Below are 27071 nucleotides of genomic sequence, written 5' to 3'. Positions count from 1 at the left end.
CCATCTAATTACGGACCAATATTTCTCACAAGCTGTTTATGTAAAATTTTAGAAAAATGGTCAATGTACGACTAACATATGTTATCATCAAGGAATCCATACTAACTCCCAAACAATCAGGTTCAATAGCTGGGTGGTCAACCCTAGATCCCCTAACATATCTAGAGGACCATATCAGGAAGGGCTTTGATCAGAAAAAATTGACTCTACATAGCTGTCTTTGTTTATATAGAAAAAGCAAATGACACAACATGGAGATTTAACATAATGCCAAAACTTCACCCAGTAGGGTTGCGGGGTCACCTGCCAATTTTGATTAAAAACTGTCTTATAGATTGAACTTTCCAGACAAAAGTAAAAAATTTGTATTCAGAATACTTTAATTTAGAAGAAGGAATTCCTCAGGGCAGTGTCCTGAGTTGTACTTACTTTGCCTTGGCAATTAATGATATCACCGCACAATTACCAAATTGAGTGAAAAATAGCATATACGTTGATGACTTTGCCATATACTACATGAGTAGCTCCCTGAGACATTTCCAAAGAGTCATCAATACTGCCTTCACAAATACGTATAAGTAAATGGGCAAATTCAGTTGGATTTTTTTTTTCAACCAATAAAACAAAAGCCATTGTTTTCTATGAGACAAAAGGTGGCTAAAAGACCAAGAAATCAAACTCCATCTATATGATACTGAAATTGAGGTCTGTGCAAATATTAAGTGCTTAGGAATATTGTTTGATCAACATTTAAATGGGAAAGCACACATCAAGTATATTAAAGCCATTGGCATAAAAGCCCTTGCCCTATTAAAGAAACTATCTCACGCTACATGGGGAGCAGGACGTGACACCATGCTAACGTTATATAGGACATCAGTTTTATCTGTAATAGACTACTGCTGTTCTATATATTCTTCAGCATCTGAAGCAACATTAAAAACTGTTGATGCATTACATCACAAAGGCATACGCTTATGTACTGGTGCATTTAGATCATCCCCAACAAATTCCCTTTTAGCAGAGGCAGGTGTACTACCTCTGAGACATCACTGCAACTTGATAACGCTACGTAGAGATCTTTCCCTACAGGCAGGATCATCTGCAGCTACCTGCTTCCTAAATTGTAATCCTAGGATTGAACATCATAGTGCTAGCTCCTTCCCAAAAAGAGCCAAATACTTCATGAACTCACATAATACCAATTTTCCCTCCAATAATAGAAGACCCCCGACCTTGGACTCTGAAACGAATAAAAATATGCTCCATTTTGTCATATCTTCTTAAATGAAGTATGGCTAATACAGAGATGTACCCCCAACATGCCCTAGAGCACATCCGAAGAAAGGGAAACCAGTTCATGATATATACAGATGGCTCAAAAAACAATACTGGAGTAGGAGCTTCAGCTTTCTCGAATAATAAATTAATCAAAGTAGGCCTTCCTTTAATATCATCTGTGTTTACTTCAGAACTCTCAGCCATACGAGCAGCACTTGACATAATATCTGGAAGGTAAGCAATCTCTTCAATAATTTCCAGTGACTCGCATAGTGCTATTGATGCTATAAAGTACAAATCTTCAAATCAACTTTTCAAAGAAATCCCAATAAAAATCCACCTACTTCTCCAATCTGGATTGTCGATAAAAATCTGCTGGATTCTGGCATGTGTAGGAATTGAAGGGAATGAAAATGCAGATTCAGCAGTTAAACTAGCATGCACGATTACCCCAACAATTTCATATGCCCCTGTATCAGAATGGAGAGCATCTGTTAAATCTCAAATATATCAAGATTGGCGAACAGACGAGTCTTCGGTTCCAATATCAAACAAGCTGAAAAATATAAAATCTGAGGTATACCCATGGGTTTCATTGTCTCAAAAAGCAAGATCTAAAGAAGTAATATGAGCAAGACTGAGTAGGTCATACTAGATTTTCTCATGGTCATCTAATGACATTCCCACATTCTGACCCAATGAAATGTAATGGATGCCAATTTCCCATGACTGTCCAGCACTTACTTGTTGAATGGCCAAATTGGATTCAGCAGAGGTGCATTTATTTTTGAGATCCAATAATGTCAGGAATTCTCACTGAGGGCAGGGATTTCTCACACAACACAATTATGTTCCTAAGTAAAGTCGGTATTTTTGTTGTTTTTTTTTCTTTTTTTTCTCAGGTTAATTCCTGGGAACCAGCCTGAGAAGAGCCTTTTTTAGGCTCAGAGTTCTGGTTAAACTAATCTTTTATCCTATCTTACAACAGGTGAGGCATACAAAAGTTACACAGACTGTGGGCACTGATATAAGATCAAAGAAAATTAAGTAAAAAAAGCAAGAGAGCGTTTAAATACTGGCAGAGGACAGATAGAGAAGATTATGGAGAGGTATGGAGGGAGGGTCAACTGGCTTGTGGCAGAGGACAAGTAGAGAAGGTTATGGAGAGGTATGCGGGGAGGCTCAAGTGGCTCGTGGCATGAACAAAGGGGAAGGTTAGGGAAGATTGAAATCCAAATCTTAGTGTAGCAGAGGAGGGTAGTAATATTTGGATTAAGTAGATAAATGAAAAAAGATTGGTAAAAGTGTGTACTTTGAAAAATCTAGTGAATGCAGAAGAGAAATAAAGGATGTTAACATGATAGGACAACAAAGAATGCTACATGTGATGATAAAAATCTTGAAAATAAGAAGCACATTGGTAGAAGCAGGTGGAGAACCAGTCATTCATGAACTGACAGAATGCAAGATAGTTGGAATTGGTTGAATAAGAATTTGAATAGGGTATTACAGTGATATCATACGAAGGTGTCATGAAAATGTACTAGTGGAAAATGTATGGAGGCCTAAGGTAGTTGAAATATACTAGGACAGTATTAAAGGTGCTGGATAAAATGTTAAGAAAAATTATTATTAAGATTGGCAATAGTCTGTTTGGCTTTATGCCAGAGAAATTAAGAATAGCAACAATCTTTATAAATGAAGAGGATAAAGTTAAATGATATTTGTGGATCTTGATAAACATAGGACAGAGTATGAAGACAAACAGTTTGATTGGTCACAAAACCAGTTGTTCTAGAAAGACACTGAACAAGTAATGGATATATCATATTCAAGAAAAAAAAAATTTTTCTTTGGAGCTACTGTATGTAGATGACTCCATTTTGATAGCGAATCAGTGGAAGAGGTCTTAAAGAAGTTAGAATGAAATGGAAAAACAGAAGATTGAATATCATGTTGAGCAAAACCCTTGAGAGTTTTAAGAGAACAAAGCAAATATAAGATGTTGCAGTAGAGGTGCAAAAGTGAAGGAATTTTGGTCCCCAAAATATCTAAAAAAGAAGCGATGGTGAAAAGTAGCTGGAAGTTGTTGCTGTTGTTGAAGGTGTTAGAGCATCTCATGTTATATTGTCAAATTCTAGATTATGAAGCAGTATTTAGAATGCAGTATGAAACCAGTAACAAACAGCATGGACAAATTACAAAGACTGCTGAATACTATATATGGCTCATGTTTTTCCTTTTTAGATTCTTTATTGTATATTAATTTTCAGGGAAAGAGAAACTAATGATGAAACTGGTGAAAGTGCAGCAAATAACGAGGGAAAGGACAACCATTTTTATATTGTCCGGTTTCTTGGTTGTATGGGTATCAACGTTGATAAAGGTAAGCTATAAGAGGTGGTGCTTCTTTCTCTTTGTGCATGCAAATTTATGGGAAACAGATATTTTAGCATTTAAATAGTTTTTGTAATATAAACTAATGGTCTAGATTAGGTTTTTCTCTTCAGTAAAGCATGAAAATATGACTGATTTATGGGCATTGCAAGTCACTTTTCACAAGAACTCAAATTTGTATTACATGAGCATTGTATGCCACTGTATTCAACTTTTGCTGTCATGCTTTAGATGGAGAACCTTTAGTCGGGAGGCATATGCTATTGAACTTCATGTCTGTTGACTAGATTACAGTACTTGAAAGTCATATAATGATTAGGCACTTTCCTTCCTTTCACTGTACAAAGTTTATTTGCCTTAGTGTTCATTGTAATTTTTCTGATCACAACTGTCACACAAATGCTTATTTGGGATAGTGCCCTTCCATTGGTTGATTTAAACTTATACTTTCTTGAATTTTGTGAGTGAGTTTAGGTACACTGATTATGTTCATAAAGTACATGAGTTTGCTGTATAATATTGTACTGTACTGAAGAGAAATGACAAAAGTTTAGCTGTAATGTAAGTAATTCGTATGGTCAACCCTCTAAGTATTTGTGATAAAGTTCCTTGATACCTGGAAGTAGTTGAAATCCACAGATAACTGGGTGCACCTGTTGCATTCAGTATTGCCATCCAGCAAATGCAAATAGTATTTTCACATAGCGTTACAAAGTTGCTGTAAAGTTTTGTATATTTTACAAATATTATATGAAAAATTCTAAGGCTGTGAACACTAACCATTAAATTTTTGTGCCTTTTCTCTCTTCATATATGTATCTACATATTAAAAGTTACAAATTGTATTGTCGTTCAGCAAATAAGCAAACCAGGGTGCAGAACCAACAAATACAGGGGGTTGATGGTATTCATTTTAAACATTAGCACATTTAGAGTAAGAATGAAATTTTATATGATTTAACGCATACATGTATAATACAACAGAGTTATCGGTATAGATTTTCTGTGAAAAATAATTGGTCCAACAGAGTCCACAATATCTTTTATTAGATTTTCCCCAAAATAAATTAGGAAGTTTCCAGATTATTATTACCTATGTCATCTTAAAACCATAATAATCCCTTCACAGGAACAATTCAAGGGTTATATACTACATTGCCTTTGTGCATATGTATGGATGTGTGTTAATGTTTCTTACGTACAAAAAGACAAATGTTCTCTGCATCATCTTTTGAAAGGGGTTTTGTAGTGTCTTGTATAGTTGAGGAAACCTTAGAGGGATAAGATGTCTGATATAATTCAGTTTGTGGGCTTAGATAACTGATTTATTTGGGTGATGTACAAAATTTTTTTGCTATATATAGCATTTTTTTTTTTTTGCAATACAATAAATACTTTACACTCATTATGGCACCAAAAAAAAATCCTGTGTATACCATATAATGTTCCTTACTTAGACATTAACCAACGGATGATATCACACTCCAGATAAGAATGCTTGGTAATATTTTCATATTTAGTACACCTTCAATTGCCTGCTTTATAAATGTCTTTCTTTGCCAGTAGTAGCAGGTTACACTAATTCCTGTACACATATTCAATCTTCACTACAGTTGGTTATGTTCACTTCTCTAACTTACATGTTCCTTCACTGTACGCAGAGTCTCTGTAAATGTGATTTTGGTAATGTTACCATATTGCAATACACTCCCTGAACACCTGAATTAGCCTTGGTCACTGACCAGCCCGAACTATATCCCCACAGATTTACCCACAAAGTGGTTAATTCTAACTGTCAGCACTACCACTGCTGCAGGTAAAATCTAGTCAAATGAGTTACCTGTGTTACCGTTAGCAACGCTGCTGCAAATACTGGCCACCAGAGGCCTGCCTCCTCAATTGTTTTCTGTTCGCAGTGCTGTTAGGACATGTCCTGCAACACGCAAACTATTTTGGTCTTTAGCCCAACCCCCACATTGTATATATATTTGGCCATGGAATTCTGGATTACGACCTTGGCATTGAATTACAACTACACTCTTGGTTTTTTATTGATTTGGACCTGGTATTGACCTGGCTTGGACTGGACTTGAGATGGACAAGCTACATAAAGAAACGCCATCAGCCATGGCCTCTATGTCTGCTACACCTTCCGAGCAAGTTGCTGGGGGAAATGTCAGAGCTCATCAGTTCTGCTCTACATGCAAGTGGAGATGAGTACCCTCAAACATGACAGACATTTCCTCATGTATTACTTGTAGGAAGGTTCAGTGCAGCATCAGACAGAGATGTGAGGAGTGTAGAGATAGGTAGTCAGATAAGAGCTAGCATAGGGCAGGTGTAGAAACACAAGCAATAAATAAGGAAGTGCTAAAGTCAGAGCTATTTAGAAGACAGCATGTCTATCATATTTGCTAATTTAGTGAATAAGCAAACTAAGAGTAAGGATAGTGGTAGTAATAGTAGTGTAAGTGATGCTAATCGCTCTTTTTCAGTCCCCCTGCCTGTTCCAGAACCAGCCCTAATGGGTGCTGGGGGTCATGGAGACCCGCAAGCCTGGAAGGTAGGATCTGCTTGCCCCCCCGGCGCGGAGCAGGCAGTGTTGGCAGCAGTTTTCCTCCTTCCCTCTCAAGGTGTAAGTTCTGAGGCTGATGTAAATTTAGGTCAGATACAGACAAATAGGGATAATACGTTACATAGTGTTCAGGAAAAGAAGTGCAGGTTTCTTCGGGTTTGGATTCTGTCGTAGTTTCTAGTTTCTAGTGCGACAGTTCGCCTTTGGAGCCGTCTATGTTTTATTTCCTGCTTCGAGTTCTTTGCAACAGAAGGTTTCTAAGTCCTTGGTTGGTCATTTGGAGGCGGTTTTGGGTTTGTCGGGTTCTGAAGTGTTGAATAGTGCTCCTTGTCTTCGAAGGTTCTTTTTTCCTTCTGTAAATAAATTTCATTCATCTTGCGGTGGTGGTAATTCTGTCTGGTGATCAGGTTCTCAAGTTGACTCTACGCATATACGGTGGTAATTATTAATATCAGCTAATTCTCAGTTCTATGATATTGACGTAACGCATATACGGTGATAATTGTTAATATCAGCTAATTCTCAGTTCTATGATATTGATGTAATGCTTATATGGTGGTAATTATTAATATCAGCTAATTCTTAGTTCTATGATATTGACATATGATAATCCAGTACGAAGAGAAATTGAATAACATTAACAACAGTTGGCCTAGCGTACACAATTTGAACACGAAATGAGAATCAGATCGTATGATAATTCAGTGCAAGATGTAATTGAACAAGAATGAAAATCAGATTCGGTCTGACTTCAACATTATAATAGTATTATATGTACGTATCCTCATATTATCGTAGTACAGCGTTAACCCGTATTCTCAGGGGATGCATACCAGACACCCCCGCGAAAAGTAAAACCACCATTAAAAATGCTAATAACTGCCTATCTTGAAAGTTCAGATACCAAATGTATACCTTAAATAACAACCTACTTCAAATATACCTTAAATTACTATCCTATTACTGTATGAATCTTTGAGGCTATATTATTAATATCATTTCAAAGTCATCTTAAACATTTTACCATAAAAATATATACCTGCAGCCAGTAACAGAGAGAGAGAGAGAGAGAGAGACGACGGAGAAGAGAGAGAGAGAGAGAGAGAGAGAGAGAGAGAGATGAAAACCGGAAGGTAATTAACACCACCATGCTTTCTTACCATATATACAGGCACATCATATATCTGATCATCAAGAGTGAAATTATGAGAGGGGCCTGCCCTCCTTTCTTGAAGTGGATAAAAAGACTGGGAATTGCTATTTCTTTTATTAATCTTATTAATATTTGAAAATTAGTGATAAGATAAATCATTTATTCATACTACAAAACAAATAAACATACATAATTAAGAGAGAGAGAGAGAGAGAGAGAGAGAGAGAGAGAGAGAGATGTTATTGGTATTGTTTAATCTCATTAAACTTTATATTATTTGAAAACTAGTACTTCATATTATTATTTTACCATAAAATGTAGTAATGCCCTTAAAGATATGCTGTATATGTACATACACTTCCAGGCCAAACAGAGGGTGAGAGTTACCACTAGAACATATGTATCTGTGTGGCAAAACGAGGGGAGGGAGAGAGTTATCCTTATTTAAAGAGTGAAATGGATAGATATGTAGTAATGCCCTTAAAGATATGCTGTATATGTACATACACTTCAGGCCAAACATAGGGTGAGAGTTACCACTAGAACATACGTATCTGTGTGGCAAAAGAGGGAGAGAGAGAGTTATCATTATTTAAAAGAGTGAAATGGATAGATTATTGCAGTATTTCTTTAAAGTACTATCACATGAATTTTGAAATTAGTTATATTATTAGTATTATTATTATTATTTGAAAATATTAATAAACATACACATGTACCATAGAAATTCTCTCATCTCAGTAAGAGAGAGAGAGAGAGAGAGAGAGAGAGAGAGAGAGAGAGAGAAATTACATGAACTTTAGTGGGCAACACAACACAACCTAGTTGGCAACTCTCTCCCCTCCTGTCACATTACTTGATATATTTGACAGATGTGGACCCCAGCTGCCTCAGCTTGGCTACCTGGAGTTCAAAAGAAAGTTGTGAGATAGAATGGATTTTCTTTCATCCTTACATAATTTTTTTTATTAACTAAAATCTTTCTTACTAATTCACTTTAGTGTGTTTTTTAATGAATTAATGTTATTGCTGTTTACATTAAAATTGGTATTTGAAAATTAGTAAATCATTTACTTTATCATACAAAAATATACAGTCACCCTGTAAGAAGAAGAGAAGAGGGTTTATCCTTATTTGAAAAGTGAAATGGAAAGAGAATTGTATGTATTTCTTTAAAATATTATCACACATGATTTTGTAATTACAGTTATATTATTATTATATTATTTGAAAATATTAATAAACATTATACACACATGTACCATAAAAATCTCTCATCTCAGTAAGAGAGAGAGAGAGAGAGAGAGAGAGAGAGAGAGAGAGAGAGAGAGAGAGAGAAGGGGGTGGGGCCAACACAACACTGCTCCCCCTCCTGTTACATTACTTGATATATTTGACAGGTGTGGACCCAGCTGCCTCAGCTTGGCTACCTGGAGTTCAAAAGAAAGTTTGTGAGATAGAATGGATTTTCTTTCATCCTACTTATAATTTTTTTTATTAACTAAAATCTTTCTTACTAATTCACTTTAGTGTGTTTTTTAATGAAATAATGTTATTGCTGTTTACATTAAAATTGGTATTTGAAAATTAGTAAATCATTTATTTATCATACAAAAAATATACATCACTGTAAGAGAGAGAGAGAGAGAGAGAGAGAGAGAGAGAGAGAGAGAGAGAGAGAGAGAGAGAGAGAGAGAGAGGGTTATCCTTATTTGAGAAATGAAATGGAAAGAGAATTGTATGTATTTCTTTAAAATATTACCACACATGATTTTTGTAATTACAGTTATATTATTATTATATTATTTGAAAATATTAATAAACATCATACACACATGTACCATAAAAATCTCTCATCTCAGGAGAGAGAGAGAGAGAGAGAGAGAGAGAGAGAGAGAGAGAGAGAGAGAGAGAGAGAGAGAGAGAGAGAGAAGGGGGTGGGGCCAACACAACACTGCTCCCCCTCCTGTTACATTACTTGATATATTTGACAGCGGTGAACCTCAGCTACCTCGGCTTGGTACCTGGAGTTACAAAGAAAGATGCAGCAAGACTGGAATTTCCTTCATTCTTACATAATTTTTTATACAAATTTGCTATAGTATTTTCTTTATTGAACAGATTGATCTTTACATTGATATTAATATTTGAAAATTAGTAAATCATTTATTTATCATATAAAAAGCATACATCTCTGTAATGGAGAGAGAGAGAGAGAGAGAGAGAGAGAGAATTATTATTGTTATTACATGATATTTAATCTTATTAAACTTACTAATACAGTATTAATCAATATTATTATTTTAGAATTAGTAAATCATTTTTGTATCATAAAATATAGTTAGTCATGAAAATAACATCAAAATACACTAATTAGTGATTATTTATCGTCGGAAAAACCCGCAAATAGTTGAATTTCTTGCAAATAATGGGTAGATATGGTCCAGAGAGAAATCCGCGAATCCGTAGAACACGAATACGGGGGGCCCGTTGTATAGATACTAATTACCAGTCAGTTATTTGCTTTGATACCAGCTGGTGGCAAATATGAGCTTGCATTGCTGTATTTAACTCACTTTTGGCCTGATTGGCTAGCTGTGACTGACATAGCAGCTCTTCCCCCACTTATACGTACCAGGTTTGTTGTGTTGCGGGAAAGCGGTCTTTTAACTATGTTGACATTTTAACATAATAGTGTTTTGTGCCATATAAATCAGAAATCATAAGGATTTTGTACATTTCATTGCTTTCCAAGAATATTCCTTCAGTTGACGGAATTCGGTGGTATGACATCTTCATCCGTTGGGCAGACAAATTTCTGTTAGTCGGGCTTGTGGTATTATATTAAACTTTATGTCAGTTACAGTTACATATATCTTATCAGTCAAGTGATCAAATACATTTACAACTGAAATTAATGATAAGTAGAATAAAGATTTACACTTTAAATAACCTTAAGAAAATGTGTAATTGATTATATTTCAATTAAATTACAAATACAAGCTTGATTCAACACACAGCCCCATTGTAAAGGGGGCGTGGCCTGGGCAGGCAGAGATACCAATTAGTCAATTTCCTTCGCTCCAGACACAACCATCTCACTTGGTTTCAGCGAATGTTCTCGTTCCTAGTTAGCATAAATGAATATCTACATATTTTATTTATATGGAACGAAGTCATATTGTTCGTCTTATGACATGTTTTTAAGTCCAAATTTGACTAATACGTCTCATTATTGTGAACTAGTTTTTTTTTCCATTAATAGTTTGCGTAAATTTTAGCGTTTCTGATCGTTTTCACTCATTTTCATCTGTATTATGAGCTTTACGTTATTTCTTTTATCGATGTGAAAACAACAGTAAATGAGCTCTTCATGCCCGTAGTTTTTTTACCACGGCTGTGTTTAATTTCATATAAAAGTTTGGGAGTTTTATCCATGTTGCTGATGCATGATATTAGTCATTAGCAGACTTAATATTACTTTATCAGCTTCAGCTACATTTTACATTTAAAATTTTATTGCCATGACGATCTCACAGCAAGTAAAGTTACATAAATTTTTTCAGTACTATGCTACATGACATTTATAACATACCTACGGTAAGTGTTTACTGTCGTATGCTGGTTGCCTACGAGAAACAGATGTTACTATCAGATTCGGTTGTATTAGCAAACAAAGTGGTTTCTCATTCTGTTGTTCATGGCTATACACATTTATACGAGTATAACATTAAGGCAATTTTTATTTAACTTAGAAAATGGTGTAAAGATATGGAGGTAAAGAGTAGAAGATGGTGTAATGATATGGAGGTAAAGAGTTAGATGATGTAATTTGGCCTCTTTCACTGCCTTCCTTTTACTTTGACGCCTTTCATATTCTCTATCTTCATCTTACTTTCCACCCTTTCCTAACACTTGATTCATAGTGTATCTGAGAGGTTTTCCTCCTCTTACACCTTTCAATCCTTTTACAGTCAATATCCATCTCAGCACTGAATGACCTCATAGGTCCCAGTGCTTGGCCTTTGGCCTAAAATTCTATATTTAACTCAACTCTCTCACTGGCTGATTGCATGCTGCTTCCTGCGCCCACTGCGCTTCAGATATAGAAAGACTTAACTTGTTTTCAAAATGTTGTCGTACCGATATTAATTGTTAACCCCATTGTAAAATTGAATTATCATAAGACGAATTACAGTAGCTTTAATGCTGACTGTATTCACGATCATGTCTTAAAGAATTTCCTGAGTTTGCTAATGATGTTTGTCAAGATTATCAATGGGGAACAGAGTCATTCTAGTTTCTTTCTCTCCCAATTTCTTCTAAAACTATTTCTAATGTCTTTACAGAACCTTCTTTATCGGGTCATTCTTCGGAGGTCACTTCGGAGTCTTCTCTCGCGCATCCTGTTTCTTTGCCATTAACCCTCACGTGATCTGATGTCGCGTAGCGCGTCAATAAATTTTTTTTGTAAGTGCACAGATGACGCGCCGGGCGCATCATATGTAAGTTATTATGGGGAAAAATTCACGAAAGAAAAAACACATCAATCATAGAAAACGTAGTTGACGCCATTGGGTCAACAGATGATGAATCTTGAAGAAAACGCAAACCTGACACCGCTAGCTTACTTAGCTACGATGCAAAATGTCAACATAAGTAGGTTGGAAAATCTGAAAATTCCACTCCGTAAAAAATTAGCATTTCTTTTAATCAATTACAGATCATTAGCAAACATATTTATAACAAAATTATTGCTTCCACGTGAAAGATCAAACATTTCTATACAATTTATGTATAAAGCAAACTCCCCAAACCTAATTACGTATTATATTTTTCATAATTATTTTTAAAAGTACAATTTTTCTTTAAAATTTCATGTTCATCACATTGTTTTTATTAATTTTAAGTCTCGTAAAGATGTTCTGATTGCTTTAGGAAATAATTCAATCATTTGCCAACATAATAACACTAAACCAGAAGCGTATATCAGTTGTAGTTCGGACCTACCGAATTTTACTAAAAAACTTTTTTATGCGCGTTATCTTTTCGGCCTTTGGGAAAAGTTGTGTACCTTACACCCTTATATTTTCGGCCTGTGCACAAGAGGGTTAACACAGCAGTGCAAAGAATTTTCATCATTTCAGTCCTGAAATTTGGGGTTTCGGTGGCTCCCTGTCTCTCTTCGGGGCTAAGTTAAGTCATTTTTGTGGGGTTGTCTTCTTAGCACCTTCCACGGGTCCTGTAGTTCTCAGGCTGCTGGTCTGGATGCTTCACAGGCAGGTGCAGTCTTCCGCAGCTCCGTAGATTCGTCCTTTACTTGGTTTGAGACGTAATGTGTCCTCCGCGGTTCTTGTGGGTGCTACGGCAGTTGGCGATTCGTCTGCACCATTATCAACTGTATCAGCACTGGTTATCTCCTCAGCCTCCTTTCAATAGAGTAGCTGGTAATCTTCCTGCTTCGGTTCCCATTTTTATGCTTTTGGGGTTTGAGATGTAACGGGCCTACCGCAGTTATTGCTACAGCGGTTAGCAGTTTGTCTGCACCATCATTAGTACTGTTGGTGCCCTTGGCCTCCTATCGTTAGGGTAACTGGTAATTTCCTTCTTCAGCCCCCATTAGTTCCGCAGTTCGTAGCCTGTCCTTGGTGCTGTACAAGTTGGTTTTCTCCACCTGCACAACGTCTGCATTAGGTGCTCTGTGGTTACTCTGAATGTGGCTTCTTCCTTTTTCTCTCCTTCTGTTTCTTTCTCAACCTTTTCCTGCAACTATTTCTGTTCCTCCTTCAAAGTGTTCAATGTGGGTTTGGCCTTGGTTCCAGGGTTTCCAGGAGTACTTCCTTCCCTCACTTGATCAATGTAACTTGAGCTCCGGACTCCCGTCCTGGTTTAGTATTGGTGTAACCGGGGTTTGTTGGATCACGTTTCGCAGGTTTCTCCGCTCTTAGGGGACCCTTGGTCGCCCATTTGTAGTCAGCCAGGTTTATGTCATAGTCACTGACTGTTGCAGGATTTTGCAGCTGAGTGAGACTGACTCAAGATTATATCATCGTATTTGGTTGGTACAAGTTTGGCGCAACAGTGTGGTTGGCTCTTAGGGGTGGGCGTTCATCACCAAGGTATGTTCGGCCCAGGTGTTACGTCATTATCACTGGGTAGTGCGGGTTTGCGCAGTCAAGCTAGACTAGCCTAGGGTTTTGTCATAGTCTTTAGTTGGTACATGGTTCCGGAACTGGGGGCGGTTGGCTCTTGGGGTGGGTGGCAGTCAGCCAGGTGTTAACATCATCGTGTCTGAGGGTTTGCAGGATTGTGCTGTCAAATACAACTAGCTCAGGAGTCAGGAGTTTATCATCGTCTTGTTGGTATAGCATTGCGCAACCAGATCGGTTGGCTCAGTTATGATGGGATCATGTATGTCAGGTGTTGGTATCAAGCACCCAAGTGTAGTAAGTTCCGGGTTATTGGGCGTTGCTCTTGCGGGCGTTCAGCCTTCTCCTTTTCCTGTTCCGGTGCGGTTGGACAGGTTTGACAGACGATACCCTTTGAAGAGAGAATCCAGTACTAGTCGGTTTTTGTTTCTTCAGTGAAGGAAAGCGAGTATAAATGAATGGTGGACTTTGTCCATTCTTTCTTTCCGCAGTCCAGGCTCCGGAGGAACCTACACAGTTAATTCAAGCGATGTTTGATACGTTGTATTCAACTAAACCAGTATCCCCTCAAACATCATGTAAGTTGATCTGGTTTCGGCCGAGTCGGGCAACTTTTGGGGAAGATGACTCTAGGCTAGTATCACTTAGGGGTTGGGTAAGCTAGATTCAACATTGCTTCCTGATTGGAAGTGGTCTGTATGCGGTAGCAGGTAACCCTTCTGCCGGTGTCCGAATTCTACTAGGAATCTATTGAGGCTCTTCTCTCTTGGTTTCCTTTGATGATTCCTGTGGTAGGTGTTACATATCGTGAGGCTTGTATTTGGAAGACACCTTTCACAGCCAGTTGGAGGCCTCGTCCTACTCTATGTGGATGTTGTCCGAGTTGATGGGGGTTTTCTCAAACATGGTTGGTATACTTTCGATCCTGGACTGTTTGACAACCTCATCACTTCGGTTTCGATGGGGTTGGCATACCAGACTAATATTTCGGCTGACTGTACTACATTCTTGTCTTGTGAAAAAGAGGAGGGACTTCTTGTTAAACCATCTGCCACCTCACCATCCAGACATTCATAAGAAGGTTCTGTTGAGGGCACCTCTTGTGCTCAGTCACAGTCTTTTAGAGAGCATGATGTCTCCTCGATGGTCAATTTTATGTCGTCGTCATCATAAATAGAGTCGCAGCAGCATTGTTGGATGATTGTATAGCAAGTGACAGATCTCAAATGCTGCTGTGTCCGTTTGAGCTCTCAAAGTCTATTTGTCACGTACTGAGGAACTTTTACTTCGTGCGAGAATCTTATTTGGTTCCCCTAGGTGTCCATTTTGTGCCATTTCAAAAAATGCAATTAGTTTCTTGCGAAGGGTTATTAATCAAGCGTCAGTTAGTTCTTCTTCGCTTTCGGAGCCTTCTAGTTGTTCTTCATGTCCAAGGGCACAAAGTATCGCAGATGGCTACCCCTTCGGCTTTCTGGAGGAAATTTTCAGTGTTGGCGATCTTGGAGGCAGTTACTTGAGAGTCTATTTGGGTTTTCACGACACTTTAGCTTAGGGATTTTCAGTTTCTTCGGAGAACAGTTGCTTGCTGGGTCTTGTTGTTGCGGCCTACTCGATTTTATAATTAGCTTAGTATCGTTAGGATGTTAGAGGTTTATGTAGTCAGTGGTAGTCTAAATGAACTTGAGAGTTTATGTTGGTCAAGCTTAGACTTGAGTGTATTGTTCTTTTAGAGCCTTAAGGTTAGGCAGATCCTGATGGTCATGTTGGAATAACTTCAACTTCTTCAGCACAGTCATCTGCATCAGTTAGCAGTAGAGAACTCGAAGGTCCTGCACACTAAACTTCTCCTCCATACATGAGAGAGGCTGGATAGCCACAGGGGAGGTTTCCAACGGTTTCCCACCTCCATACAGCGAGGCATAGAATACACATGGGGAGGTTCACTGTTTCCCCTCCATACATGAGAGGCATAGAATACCACATGGGAGGTTCATCAGACTCAGGCGCTACCTTGGACTCAACTAGGTGAGTAAATTTTACTTTTACCTCTATGAATAAGAAGTATAGATTACCACATGGGAGGTACTTCTGACTCAGATGGTACCTTAGACTCAACACTGTCGTTAGGGTACTTTCTTTGCAAACATCCTACCGATTTAGATAACTAGGTGAGGATACATATATTTATACATAGTAGGTTGATAGTAAGTTACGTGCGTATGCGCCGTGGACAGGTCAGGCTGAATTAGATTGATCCCAGCTCCATCAAATGTTGTTAATTGGACTAATTCAGTTGTTCAGGAAGTGTATTGCAATATGAAGTTTTCATAATAAAACTAATATTGTAATACTTACCTGAACACCTGAATGATTCCCACCCTCCTCTCCTCTTCAGTTTGATAGTGAATGATCCAATTGAGGAGACAGGCCTCTGGTGGCTGGTATTTGCAGCAGCATTGCCAATGGTAACACAGGTAACTCATTTGACTAGATTTTACCTGCACCGTTGGTATCGCTGACAGTTAAAATTACCCACTTTGTGGGTCAATCTGTTGGGATATACTTCGGGGTGGTCAGTGACCAGGGCTAATTCAGGTGTTCAGGTAAGTATTACAATATTAGTTTTATTATGAAAACTTAAATTTTTCTACATTTTCACATTCATTTATCTTAAATGGAAGGCTAGTTTTTTTATCATTATTGCTTGGTCATTTCATCATAGCCCATAATAATCAACACCCTGTAGCCAAGGACAAATTTTAGGCCATAAATTGGCTGGAATTTTACACAGGACTTTTGGCAGGAATCATAACATGTTAGTGACTGTCCAAGGGCTGTCAAGAAGACAGAGAAAAAAACAACCATCATGGTTATTGTGGCAGTAGCTAAGTTAGAAGACAGGATCAAGGGTTTTAATAATGCCTAGTAACAGGACAAGGATCAAAGCTTTGGTTCAAAAAACCAAGATAGCAGACTTGACCTATTCAAAAACAGGGCAGTTCTCTTCTGGCAGTCAGTAAAACATTAGCTTTCCTTAAAAAGCCTTTTCCTTCTTTCTCTGTGGCTCCTTATTCCCCAAGTGATTATCAGTACAACAGTAGGATTAAGCATTATTTTTCACCAAGCACCAAAGGTGAAGATTTTGTTATCCCATGTAATGAATACTACGACTTAATTGATAAGAATGGTGATGATGAATGATCAAACCCTTTGCCCAGGAGAACATGATCATCAATGACTATGGTCTTGATAAATAAATATCCAAATTCAGCACCAAGTGCCCACTCTGATGATGACATGGAGCTCCATTGTCATTGGTTGTGAGGGTGGCAAGGTCTATAAACTGCAGAATAAGTCTTAGTAATAACTTGTTAAATCAATAAGAGATGGATTTCCTAGTGAGGTAGGATGAAGCTGGCAACCCATATGTAAAAAAAGATGAGAAGAAGAGGAATAGAATGTCTTAGCTGGTAAGCATGATACATCCCACAGGACATAGAAGGTAGCTGTGATAGAAAAGTGATTAATAAATGAACTGTCCTGGCTAGAAGGCTGAGTCTGGAGCAAAGGAAAAACAGGCAGAGGGCCAACCACTGTAGTGGGAGACAATGCTGGAGAGAGCATGTAGGAAGTTGAGGTGATCAGAAACACTATTATGAGCACAAGATGTAGGAAATCTTCTGATAAAAGGCTCGTACGACTGATTGGCGAGTGCACACCAGGGATAAATCATAACTTGGAGGCTTCACAAGGCCTCAAAGAATTGACTGTTTTTTACACTAAACCACAAGCCTAGGGAAGTTTTGGAGAACCAACAGTGAGTGGTAAAAGCTGATGCTGTGTGGCATCCAAAAATCTTCTCTCTCACAACCTTTGCTTGATAGCCCACCACATAGGGAGATGTGTGGGTAGAGGATATTGATGAAATTTGTGGAATTGAGGTTGCGTGAGAAAAAACCTTCTAGTTGGAAAAAAACTATGGGTAGTCCATGATGAATCCCTGAAGCCTAGAAACCACTCATGGTGGTGCCAAAGAAAGCTACAAGGCTCGAAACTCACGTGTAACTGTGAGGATATTGAAAGATTATGTGCACGTTATCTTAATGGTTTTTGAATGACAGGTAAATTGAAAGTATGTAATTTCTAAGTGTATCATACCCCTACATATATCCTGTCAGATCGAGTACAGAATAGTGCTCTGGAACCTGTTATTTAGAGTCATTGTAAGTGATGTGACCTTTAGCTGTAAAAATAAGCATGGGAATAAGTGCCATCATTTCTGTAGATAAAGGAAGCCTTGCAAACAAACTTTGCCTTCTACTGTTACCATCATCATTATATCACTTTACTGTGGGTTAGCTTTTTTGCCACTTGATTAGAATAATACAAATAGATGGGGAAGTCCAAGCTGTTGAAATAAGAAAATGGAATAAAAATCCTATGAATAAGGAGACATGGGATTGATAATGACAGTGAGCCATGATTAAGCTGGGAGTCTGAACATCAAGAGGGTGTTTTAAGTAGTATGTCTATCTGGGCTCAGGAGCAGAGGTTTAACTACTGAGTTCAAGCTGGATGATAATTGGTTCGGGATATCAAACATACTCTTTGATGAGAAATATAAGGTGATGGCAAGACCTGGCATGTTCTGTGGGCTAAAAGTGGCATCACTAAAGAAAATAGAACAAGGTGAGATAGATAGGTGAGATAGATGTGGCAGAAATGGTGTTCAGCGGGATGAGTTGGTTGACAAGAAGAGATATGATAAAAAATTATAAATGGGATGAGAAAAACACACCAAAATGTTGAAGAAAGCCCAAGAGTCAAGACAGATAGTTTTGGGCCCCTAATGAAGAGAGATTATGGAACTGGGAGTGACAAGGAATTTAGGAGCGGAGGTCCTATGCATTGTTGGATAGATAAATGAATTGACAAAGGTAGGACACAAGATAGAAACCCATGGAAAAAGCTCACTGAAAAAAGAATCTGCAAAAAGTAATCAAGCCAAGTAGAGGAAGCTTTTATATAAGTTATTTCATCTAACTTTTGTCTCATCCATTTTCTGCTTGAATTCCTGCTTGGGGCAGGACTTCATCACACATTCTCCATGATTTCATAGGCCTTCCCATTAGTCATTGTCTGAAATATGCCTTCCCACTGGTCATTGTCCTAATATTGCTGTATCTTCCCTCCCCATCAGTTGGTGGCAGTACTCTTAACCCTCTTACGCCGAAGGGGTATAATAAAAATCGTCTTCCGTATGCCGAGGGGGGGTCGGAGTGAGCGCCGAAGCTGAATTTTTTTTTTTTTTAAATCACAGCGCGCTTAGTTTTCAAGATTAAGAGTTCATTTTTGGCTCCTTTTTTTTCATTGCCTGAAGTTTAGTATGCAACCATCAGAAATGAAAAAAATATCATTATCATATATAAATAATGCGATATATGATAGCACGAAAACAAAATTTCATATATAATTGTATTCAAATCGTGCTGTGAGCAAAACGGTTAAAGCTAACTAGTTAATTTTTTTTTGTTGTTTTGTACACTAAATTGCGATCATTTTGGTATATAAAACATTTTAAAACAATCAAAGCAACACAGAGAAAATATTATCACAAAATGATGCATGAATTCGTAACGAGCGGACATAAAATAATGTTTTTATCAAAAATTCACCATAAATCTAAATATTGTTCTAGAGACTTCCAATTTGTTTCAAAATGAAGATAAATGATTGAATATTACTATACTGTAAGAGTTTTAGCTTACAATTGCAGTTTTCGACCATTTTGGACGAGTTAAAGTTGACCAAATGTCGAATTTTTTTATATTTTTTTTTTATATGCAAATATTTCGAAAATGAGAAAAGCTACAACCTTCAATTATTTTTTGTTGTATTCTACATGAAATTGCACACATTCTCATATATAAAACTCTATGAAACGCCTAATATGAAACGGAGCAAATATAACGAGAATGTGACGTACGCATTTAGAAGATTTGAGGCGGAGAATCCGTGCGCGGAGGGAAGGAAAGTTTTTTTAAATTCACCATAAATCTAAATATTGTGCTCGAGACTTTGAACTTATTTCAAAATGAAGATAAATGACTGAATATTACTAAACTGTAAGAGTTTTAGCTTACAATTGCATTTTTCGACTTTTGGTAGAGTCAAAGTTGACTGAACGTGGTTTTTTTTCTATTTATTGTGATTTATATGCAAATATTCCGAAAATGAGAAAAGCTACAACCTTTAATCATTTTTTGTTGTATTCTACATGAAATTGCGCACATTTTCATATATAAAACTTTATGTAATGGCTAATTTAAAATGGTGCAAACATTACGACAATCGCACAAAAAAATGTGTGATTTTTTTTGGAAGGTTACCGCGCTGACGTAAGGAAATTTTTTTTTTCAGAAATTCACCATAAATCGAAATATTGTGCTAGAGACTTCCAATTTGTTGCAAAATGAAGGTAAATGATTGAATATTACTAGAATAAAAGAGTTTTAGCTTACAATTGCGTTTTTCGACCATTTCGGTAGAGTCAAAGTTGACCGAAGGTTGAACTTTTGGCACGTATTATTTATATGAAAATATTTCAAAACTGATAAAAGCTACAACCATGGGTTGTTTTTAGTTGTATTGTGCATGAAATTGCGCACATTTCCATATATAAAACTTTATGTAACGACAATCACACGAAAAAATTTATCGGAAGAGTTACTGTGCGGACGTAAGAAAAAAGTTTTATTCATAAATTCACCATAAATTGAAATATTGTGCTACAGGCGTCCAATTTGCTGGAAAATGAAGGTAAATGATTTAATATTACTAGAATATAAGAGTTTTAGCTTACTACTATTGCGTTTCTCGACCATTTCGGTAGAGTCAAAGTTGACCGAAGGTTGAAATTTTGGCACTTATCATTATTTATATGAAAATATTTCAAAACTGATAAAAGCTACAATCATGAGTATTTTTTTGTTGTGTTCTACATGAAATTGCGCACATTTTCATATATAATACTCCATGTAACGGCTAATTTAAAATGGTGCAAAAATTATGTCAAAGTGACAAAATAATTTCTGAGATGTGTCACTGATACTTTTTAGTGCGATACGAAAGAAATTTGCGCTTGCGCGCCTGCGAACGATTGTAAACAAAACAACGCCTTGATCCATGAGCTCCCAGCATCCCCCAAGGCGCGTGATTCAAAAGTTTTCGCCTGGTAGGCTTATAAGTATTTCTCCGCGAATTTAAAAAAAAAATTTTTTATGTCGACGTTTAATACGTCCAATCGGTACCCGGGAGACAATTTATCTCGACGTTTAATATGTCCAGTCGGCATAAGAGGGTTAATTTGCAGTCACAGAAGAAAATTCAAGACAATAGTAATTAGGGAAGCCTGTCTCTATGAATGGGACTGCCCAATTTGATATTTAATTGGCAAGACCAGGGCATTTTGGGTTTTAGAATTTATCTCATGCTGAAACTGGCAAATAAAGAATATTTATAAAGGAAAAGGTTTTGTAGACTATTTGTCTTTGGTATCTCGTAGCAATTCATTTCCAAAATTTACTCAAGGCATGTTTCAGAAAAATGTGGCTTAGATATTCATATAGACTATTGCATAGTATAACAGTACGTATTGTAATATATTGTGATGTACAGTAGATCCCCCATATGCACGGGGGATGGATACCACACCGCCCCCACTATTTGGAAGGAGAGCAAAAGCATAAGCATCTACTCTCCAAGGAGGTTAAAGAAAGACTAACGCATCATGAAGTGCGGTGCGTGGTCGCTGACCAGCTCCCACCTCCTATGCGCAGTTGCAAGATCTCACAGATTCCTTGCTGTACAATCTTTGATCATTTTAACCAGTTTCCAGCTGGCGTGCTAAGATTTATCATATTGTTAAGACAAAGGTTTGTTTTGCATATGAACAGTTTTATCATATAAGTGTATTAAGTCACAAAAATATGAAAATACGTGATTTGTATTTGTCAATGAAAAATACAGCGAATTGTGAGTCAGGGAATCGCGGGGGTTGACTGTAAACCTAACAGAAACTGATAATGCATCCACTGCCCTTAGCTTGCTGGATGGGTAATTTCACTTTCTTACAATAACAAAAGTTCTTTATAAAATTTTAGCAGACAGTTGTAAAAGTTGTTTTGGGTATTGAGGCTCCCTGCCTATTTCTACAAAAGTCAGTCACAAAATGAAAATATAAAGAGATTGAGTATACTACTAATGGTATACAGTGGTCCCCCATATTTTTGGGGGATGCGTACCAGAGCCCCCCCCTCCCCCCCGCATATAGCTAGAACCCGCAAATAGATCGTACCCCTATAAAAACGCTTAAAACGGCCTATTTTGTTAGTTAAAACAACCCACTGAAAATATTTATACCTTGTTTTTTTAATAGTTTTATTGTAAAAAGTGCATTTTATGATGAAATTGATAATCAAAATAATAAAAGGAATTTGTGGATATTCTCATAGCAAAATACCATGATTAGGCAAATTTCCCGCAGATAATGGGGGGATATACAGGCAGTCCCCGGGTTACGACGGGGGTTCCGTTCTTGAGACGTGTCGTAACCCGAAAATCGTCATAAGCCGGAACAACACTTGGAAATATGCCGTAAACTAATAAAAAGTTAAAGAGACCTTACCTGTGTGACATGCAAGTATTGCATAATGTGTAGTGTGGTTATTTCAATGCCAAAGGATGGTTCTTGAAGGTATATAATCTTTATTATATTCTTGTGACACTATAAATGCACATTCTTGAAGTACCAAGTCCTTAGTTGACTTTATATACACTAATACACTATGCAAATTCTTGAAGTACTAATCCTTAGGTTAGATTATACACTATGAAAATTCTTGAAGTATCCTTAGGTACACTATGCAAATTCTTGAAGTAATCCTTTGGTAGTACATCCTGGAGTACACTAAAATCCCAGTCTGGTAGTTCTGGAAGGTAAAAGTATAACACAATTAGTACAAAATACTACACAAAGTCCTGAATGCAATATGTAAATTATAGATATCAAGAGTAAAAGAGTTAATGTATGTTAATTAATTCCTTACTTTTAGTTTATAATTCCTTACTTTGAGTTATATCAAGAGTAAAAGAGTTAATGTATGTGAATTAATTCCTTACTTTTATTTTAAAGTTGCCGTGCTATGTAACCCTGGACAAAGTTTTATGTGGCCCCATAGCCTACATCATTCAGGGGGTTCTGGGATTCTGGAATGTACAAAAAATAATTAGTATGTCAGTAAGTCCTCTATGCAGAGTAAGTTACATACAGTATATGCACCATACAGTGGTTTAATATCAGATATAACATGTATAAAACTTAGTTAATGTATGTTAATTAATTCCTTACTTTTAGTTTAAAGTTGTCGTGCTATGTAACCCTGGACAAAGTCTTGTGTGGCCCCATAGCCTACATCATTCTGGTTCTGGTCCTCCAGCCATATCATGAGCAATTTTTCCATTTCAACAATGCTCTGGCTACGTTGCTTCTCGTTAATCACCGTTGACTTCATCGGCGCAGCATCCTTAACGTGCTTAAGAATACGTTCCTTGTCCTTCACAATGGTTACCACGGTCGTCCTGCTCAACCCTAAAGAACGACCTATCTCGGTGTTAGTTTGTCCCTTCTCCGAACACTTGACCACGTCATATTTTACCTCCATGGTGATGACCTTCCTCTTCTTGGATGAACTATCATTGGAGGAAGTACTGTGGCGTTTAGGAGCCATAGTAATTGCGCAAAAAAAGCAACGAAAAACAGAAACGTCTCAGCATACAACCTAGTGAAATGCAGGCAAGCACGCGATTGAGGTGGCGTTTTTTGGTATTGTTACGCTTAGCGTCCTCGACCGTTCGAGGTCGTTGTTCGGTCAATTTACCATACAGTTTAATAGCGTTAATTAATTTATGCGCCTCCGCTCAGAAACTAGTTCTGCGTATGAGGTATCATTAAAAAGCATAAAAGAACGTTGTAACCTTGGAATTTGAGTTGTAATCTAACCAGAAACTTAGTTTTTTTTAATTATGTACTGGAAACAAGCAATGATTTTTTCATTATTTGCGCTTTTGGACTGTTTTAAACTGCGCATCCCAAGCTAGTGTATTCATTCGCTCGGAAACTAGTTCCGCATATGAGGCGTCACTAAAAAAATTTAAAAAATACGACATAAAAAGTGTCGAAAATCATCATAACCTCAAAATTTTTGTTGTAATGTAACCAAAAACATATTTTTATTATATACTGTGCTAAACTATAAAGGATTTTTATCATAGCATGCATTTTTTAAAAGCGTTGTTAACTCGGAGCGTCGGAAGCGTCAGCGTCGTAACCTCGGAACAAGCGGCGTAACCCAGGACGGATTTTTCCATTGAATATTTAAGAAAAAGCGTCGTAACCTTGGAACGTCGTAAGCCGGAACTGTCGTAACCCGGGGACTGCCTGTATTCCAGAGAGAAATCCGCGAATGGGTGACCCTGTGAACTCAGAGAACATGAATACAGGGGCCCACTGTATACTGCATTGCATAAAGGAAGAATATGATACATACTTTGTATTCCATCAGCATTATTACTTTATTGACACTTCTGTAACATTCTATTTTACGAGGGTTGTCCGTAAAATAAGGTTTCCAAAGATTTTTCACAATGAAAAATATGTTTATTGGAATTGAATAATACATTTTTGGAAAGCTTAGACTTTTTCTTATTTTTCGACATAATCACCGTTGAGAGCAATGCATTTTTGCAAGCAAGTGTAGCATCTTCTTTATGCTTTATGCCTGAATTATAGAACTCTCCCGCCGCACCACGAAGGTAGCTTAAAACCTCTTCTTTCAGCTCCTCTCCGGTTCTGAAATGCGTCCCACCCAGGTGTTTCTGCAATTCAGGAAGAGATGGCATACCCTAAATGGTCTGTCAAAATTTTGTCAATGCAGGTCTTGCTGACATCAGGGATCATCTCGCAGAGCTCCTGAACCATCACCCTTCGATCTTCCAGCATTGTTTCTTCCACTTTCGCAATCGTTTTGTCCGAAACCGATGGCCATCCAGAACGCTGTTTGTCATGGACGTCTGTATGTCCGTCTGTGAATTCTTTGCACCAATTTGCGCACGTGTTGTACGCTCATACACCGTAGACTTTACACATTTGGGAATGAATCTCCACTGGCGCAGTGTTTTTTGCACACAGGAAACGAATCACAGAGTGTAATTCGCACCTGGCAGGAGAAGCGAGTTGGAGCTCTATCTCTAACGTCTGGCAAGCCAAGACCGAATGTCGCAGACAGCTGGGGTGGGGGTGGGAGACTGGGAGAGGGGGGAACCAAGCTACATGCCAGTGTCGCTGGATTCCGCGTAACAGCGTTCCTTGCGACGGCAGCTCCTTGGGAACCTTATTTTACGAACAACCCTCGTATTTATACATTTTTTATAAACATGCTGAACTAAATATTTTAATCTTTTAAAATTAATAGTTCATAGCAGTTTTTTACTGATACCCCTTACGTATTGAAAAAAATGTATACAGGTACTCCTCATTTAACATACTTGTTTTATGACAACTTGGAGTTACGACGACAACATGTAGAGAAAAAACCTTAAAATGAAAATAAAAACATTCCCAATGGTGGCCAAGAGAAAGGCTATTCAGTGCCAATAATCTAGCCTAGCCTAGGTTTTGAAAACCTTGAAATCTATGGCTAAAACAATAAATAAGGCTTTAAATTACTTTGTAAGGAAAAGTTATACAGTTGAACCTCTTATAGTCGGCATTCTTTGGTCTGGGAACTCCACTGGTTGGCTTCATTCAGCCCGGCAGCTGTCATTAGTTTGTTGCGCGGCTGAATGGGTGGCGCCACATTTGTTTACTTACGACTTAAGACACCAAAAATTATGCCATATCTCCTTTGTTTTAGTGAGAATAATTCTTAGTAATGAAAAGAAAATGTGTGAATTCTTAGTAATGAAAGTGTTTTTATATTAACTTGAAATAAATATGTTTTTTAAATATTCCACTTGAGAAGTCTACCAAGTCAATCCTTTTAATCAAAACAATGAGCCATTGGCATGCACAAATTCCTTACTCTTAGTATGCTTAAAAGACTTACATTTAACACAGTTTGATCATTTTTTACACAACTGTGTATTTACACACGTATTCGATATGTCACCCATGAGATCAGATGATACTAAAGGTGGTAATTCTAAGCCCTCATTTCGCAGCAAAGTAGACTATGACAGTTGACGTTTCTACGTTATTTTACTTACAGAACAAGAATTTAAAGTAATATTTATTTGGACGACTGTAATTAACCCCCAGGGGCCAGCACTAAACACTGCGAAATACATTGGACGCCCCAATCCCTAGTGGATGTGATATTCGCGGTTGTTTCTTGCAGGGTAATTCTAAAGAATAGTTCTGCACGGACTCCAAGGAACGTAACCGCAGATACGACATCCACTAGGGATTGGGCGTCCAATGTATTTCACCGTGTTTAGTACTGGCCCCTGGGGGTTAATTACAGTCGTCTGAATAAAAATTACCTTAAATTCTTGTTCAGAAAGTAAAATAACGTAGGAAAACGTCAACTGCAATAGTCTACTTTACCGCAGTATGAGGGCTTAGAATTACCCTAGAGATAAGAAGCGCAAGCATAAATCAATGCTAGAAAATGCTTATCCCAATAGCAAATAGTTTAGTGTTCAATTTCCTCAATAGATGGTGTTGTGCTTTGTTTGCGTTTTGAAGGCGACATTCAAATGCCCCGTGACCGCTGAAATTAATTCATTTTTTCATCTCGCTACCCTCTACAATAAGAATAAATGATGAAGAAACTAATAGAGATAATTATGAAATACCAAATTTAGAATATGAAAGTCACTGCTAAATAATGTGCAGATTCTGAGAAAAGTTTAGTACTGTATTGACTTAGCCGTAATAACCCACTAGCAGGCTAACTCAGGAATGTAGGCTAGATTTATTAAATAAAATACGTACACTATTTTAAAGAAAATTATACATTATGAAGTTATAAAATGATGAAGTTAAAATATATGAGTAAAAAATGATAAAAAGTGTTGTCAGAACTTTGCCAAGTAGTAGTCTATGTCAGAAACTAGTTTTGTGTATAATATATGACTGAAAATTAATGCTATTGGTCAAAATAAAGAGAATAACGCATTTATTGACGAATTTGCTTAACGACGTGGTCACTGTTAAACGAAGAGTACGTGTATAAGAAACCCTAATGAGGAATAAATTTATATAAATTTAAAATTACTATATGGACCATAATTGATGTGGAGGTAGTTTGTATGACTGTTTGTATGTCATGCGATGTAGTTGACTTGAGATGGTTGTCCTTGTGATTCAAAGTGATTAAGTTGAATTACCTGTAGCATTAGAGTCCACTCTTTTTGTCCTTTGGGCTTTAAAGTTCAAATGATAATAGCTCCAATG

The 27071-nt window shown here is 37.3% G+C and overlaps 1 protein-coding gene across 4 annotated transcripts in view; it reads left to right on the top strand.

The window, feature by feature from the left end:
• The window catches only part of LOC135216859 (DCC-interacting protein 13-alpha-like), a 230815-nt gene that overhangs the window by 107459 nt on the left and 96285 nt on the right, over positions 1–27071 (top strand). For all 4 annotated transcript variants that reach the window (XM_064252373.1, XM_064252372.1, XM_064252370.1 and 1 more), the window contains one exon: positions 3555–3667. In XM_064252373.1, the coding sequence (XP_064108443.1) occupies positions 3555–3667 (113 nt within the window). The remainder of the gene's footprint in view (positions 1–3554; positions 3668–27071) is intronic.

The sequence above is a fragment of the Macrobrachium nipponense genome, chromosome 6, assembly GCF_015104395.2.
Source record: "Macrobrachium nipponense isolate FS-2020 chromosome 6, ASM1510439v2, whole genome shotgun sequence".
Classification (NCBI taxonomy): domain Eukaryota; kingdom Metazoa; phylum Arthropoda; class Malacostraca; order Decapoda; family Palaemonidae; genus Macrobrachium; species Macrobrachium nipponense.
The sequence above is the reverse complement of the archived record's forward strand: the minus strand, read 5'-3'. Positions and strand labels throughout refer to the sequence as shown.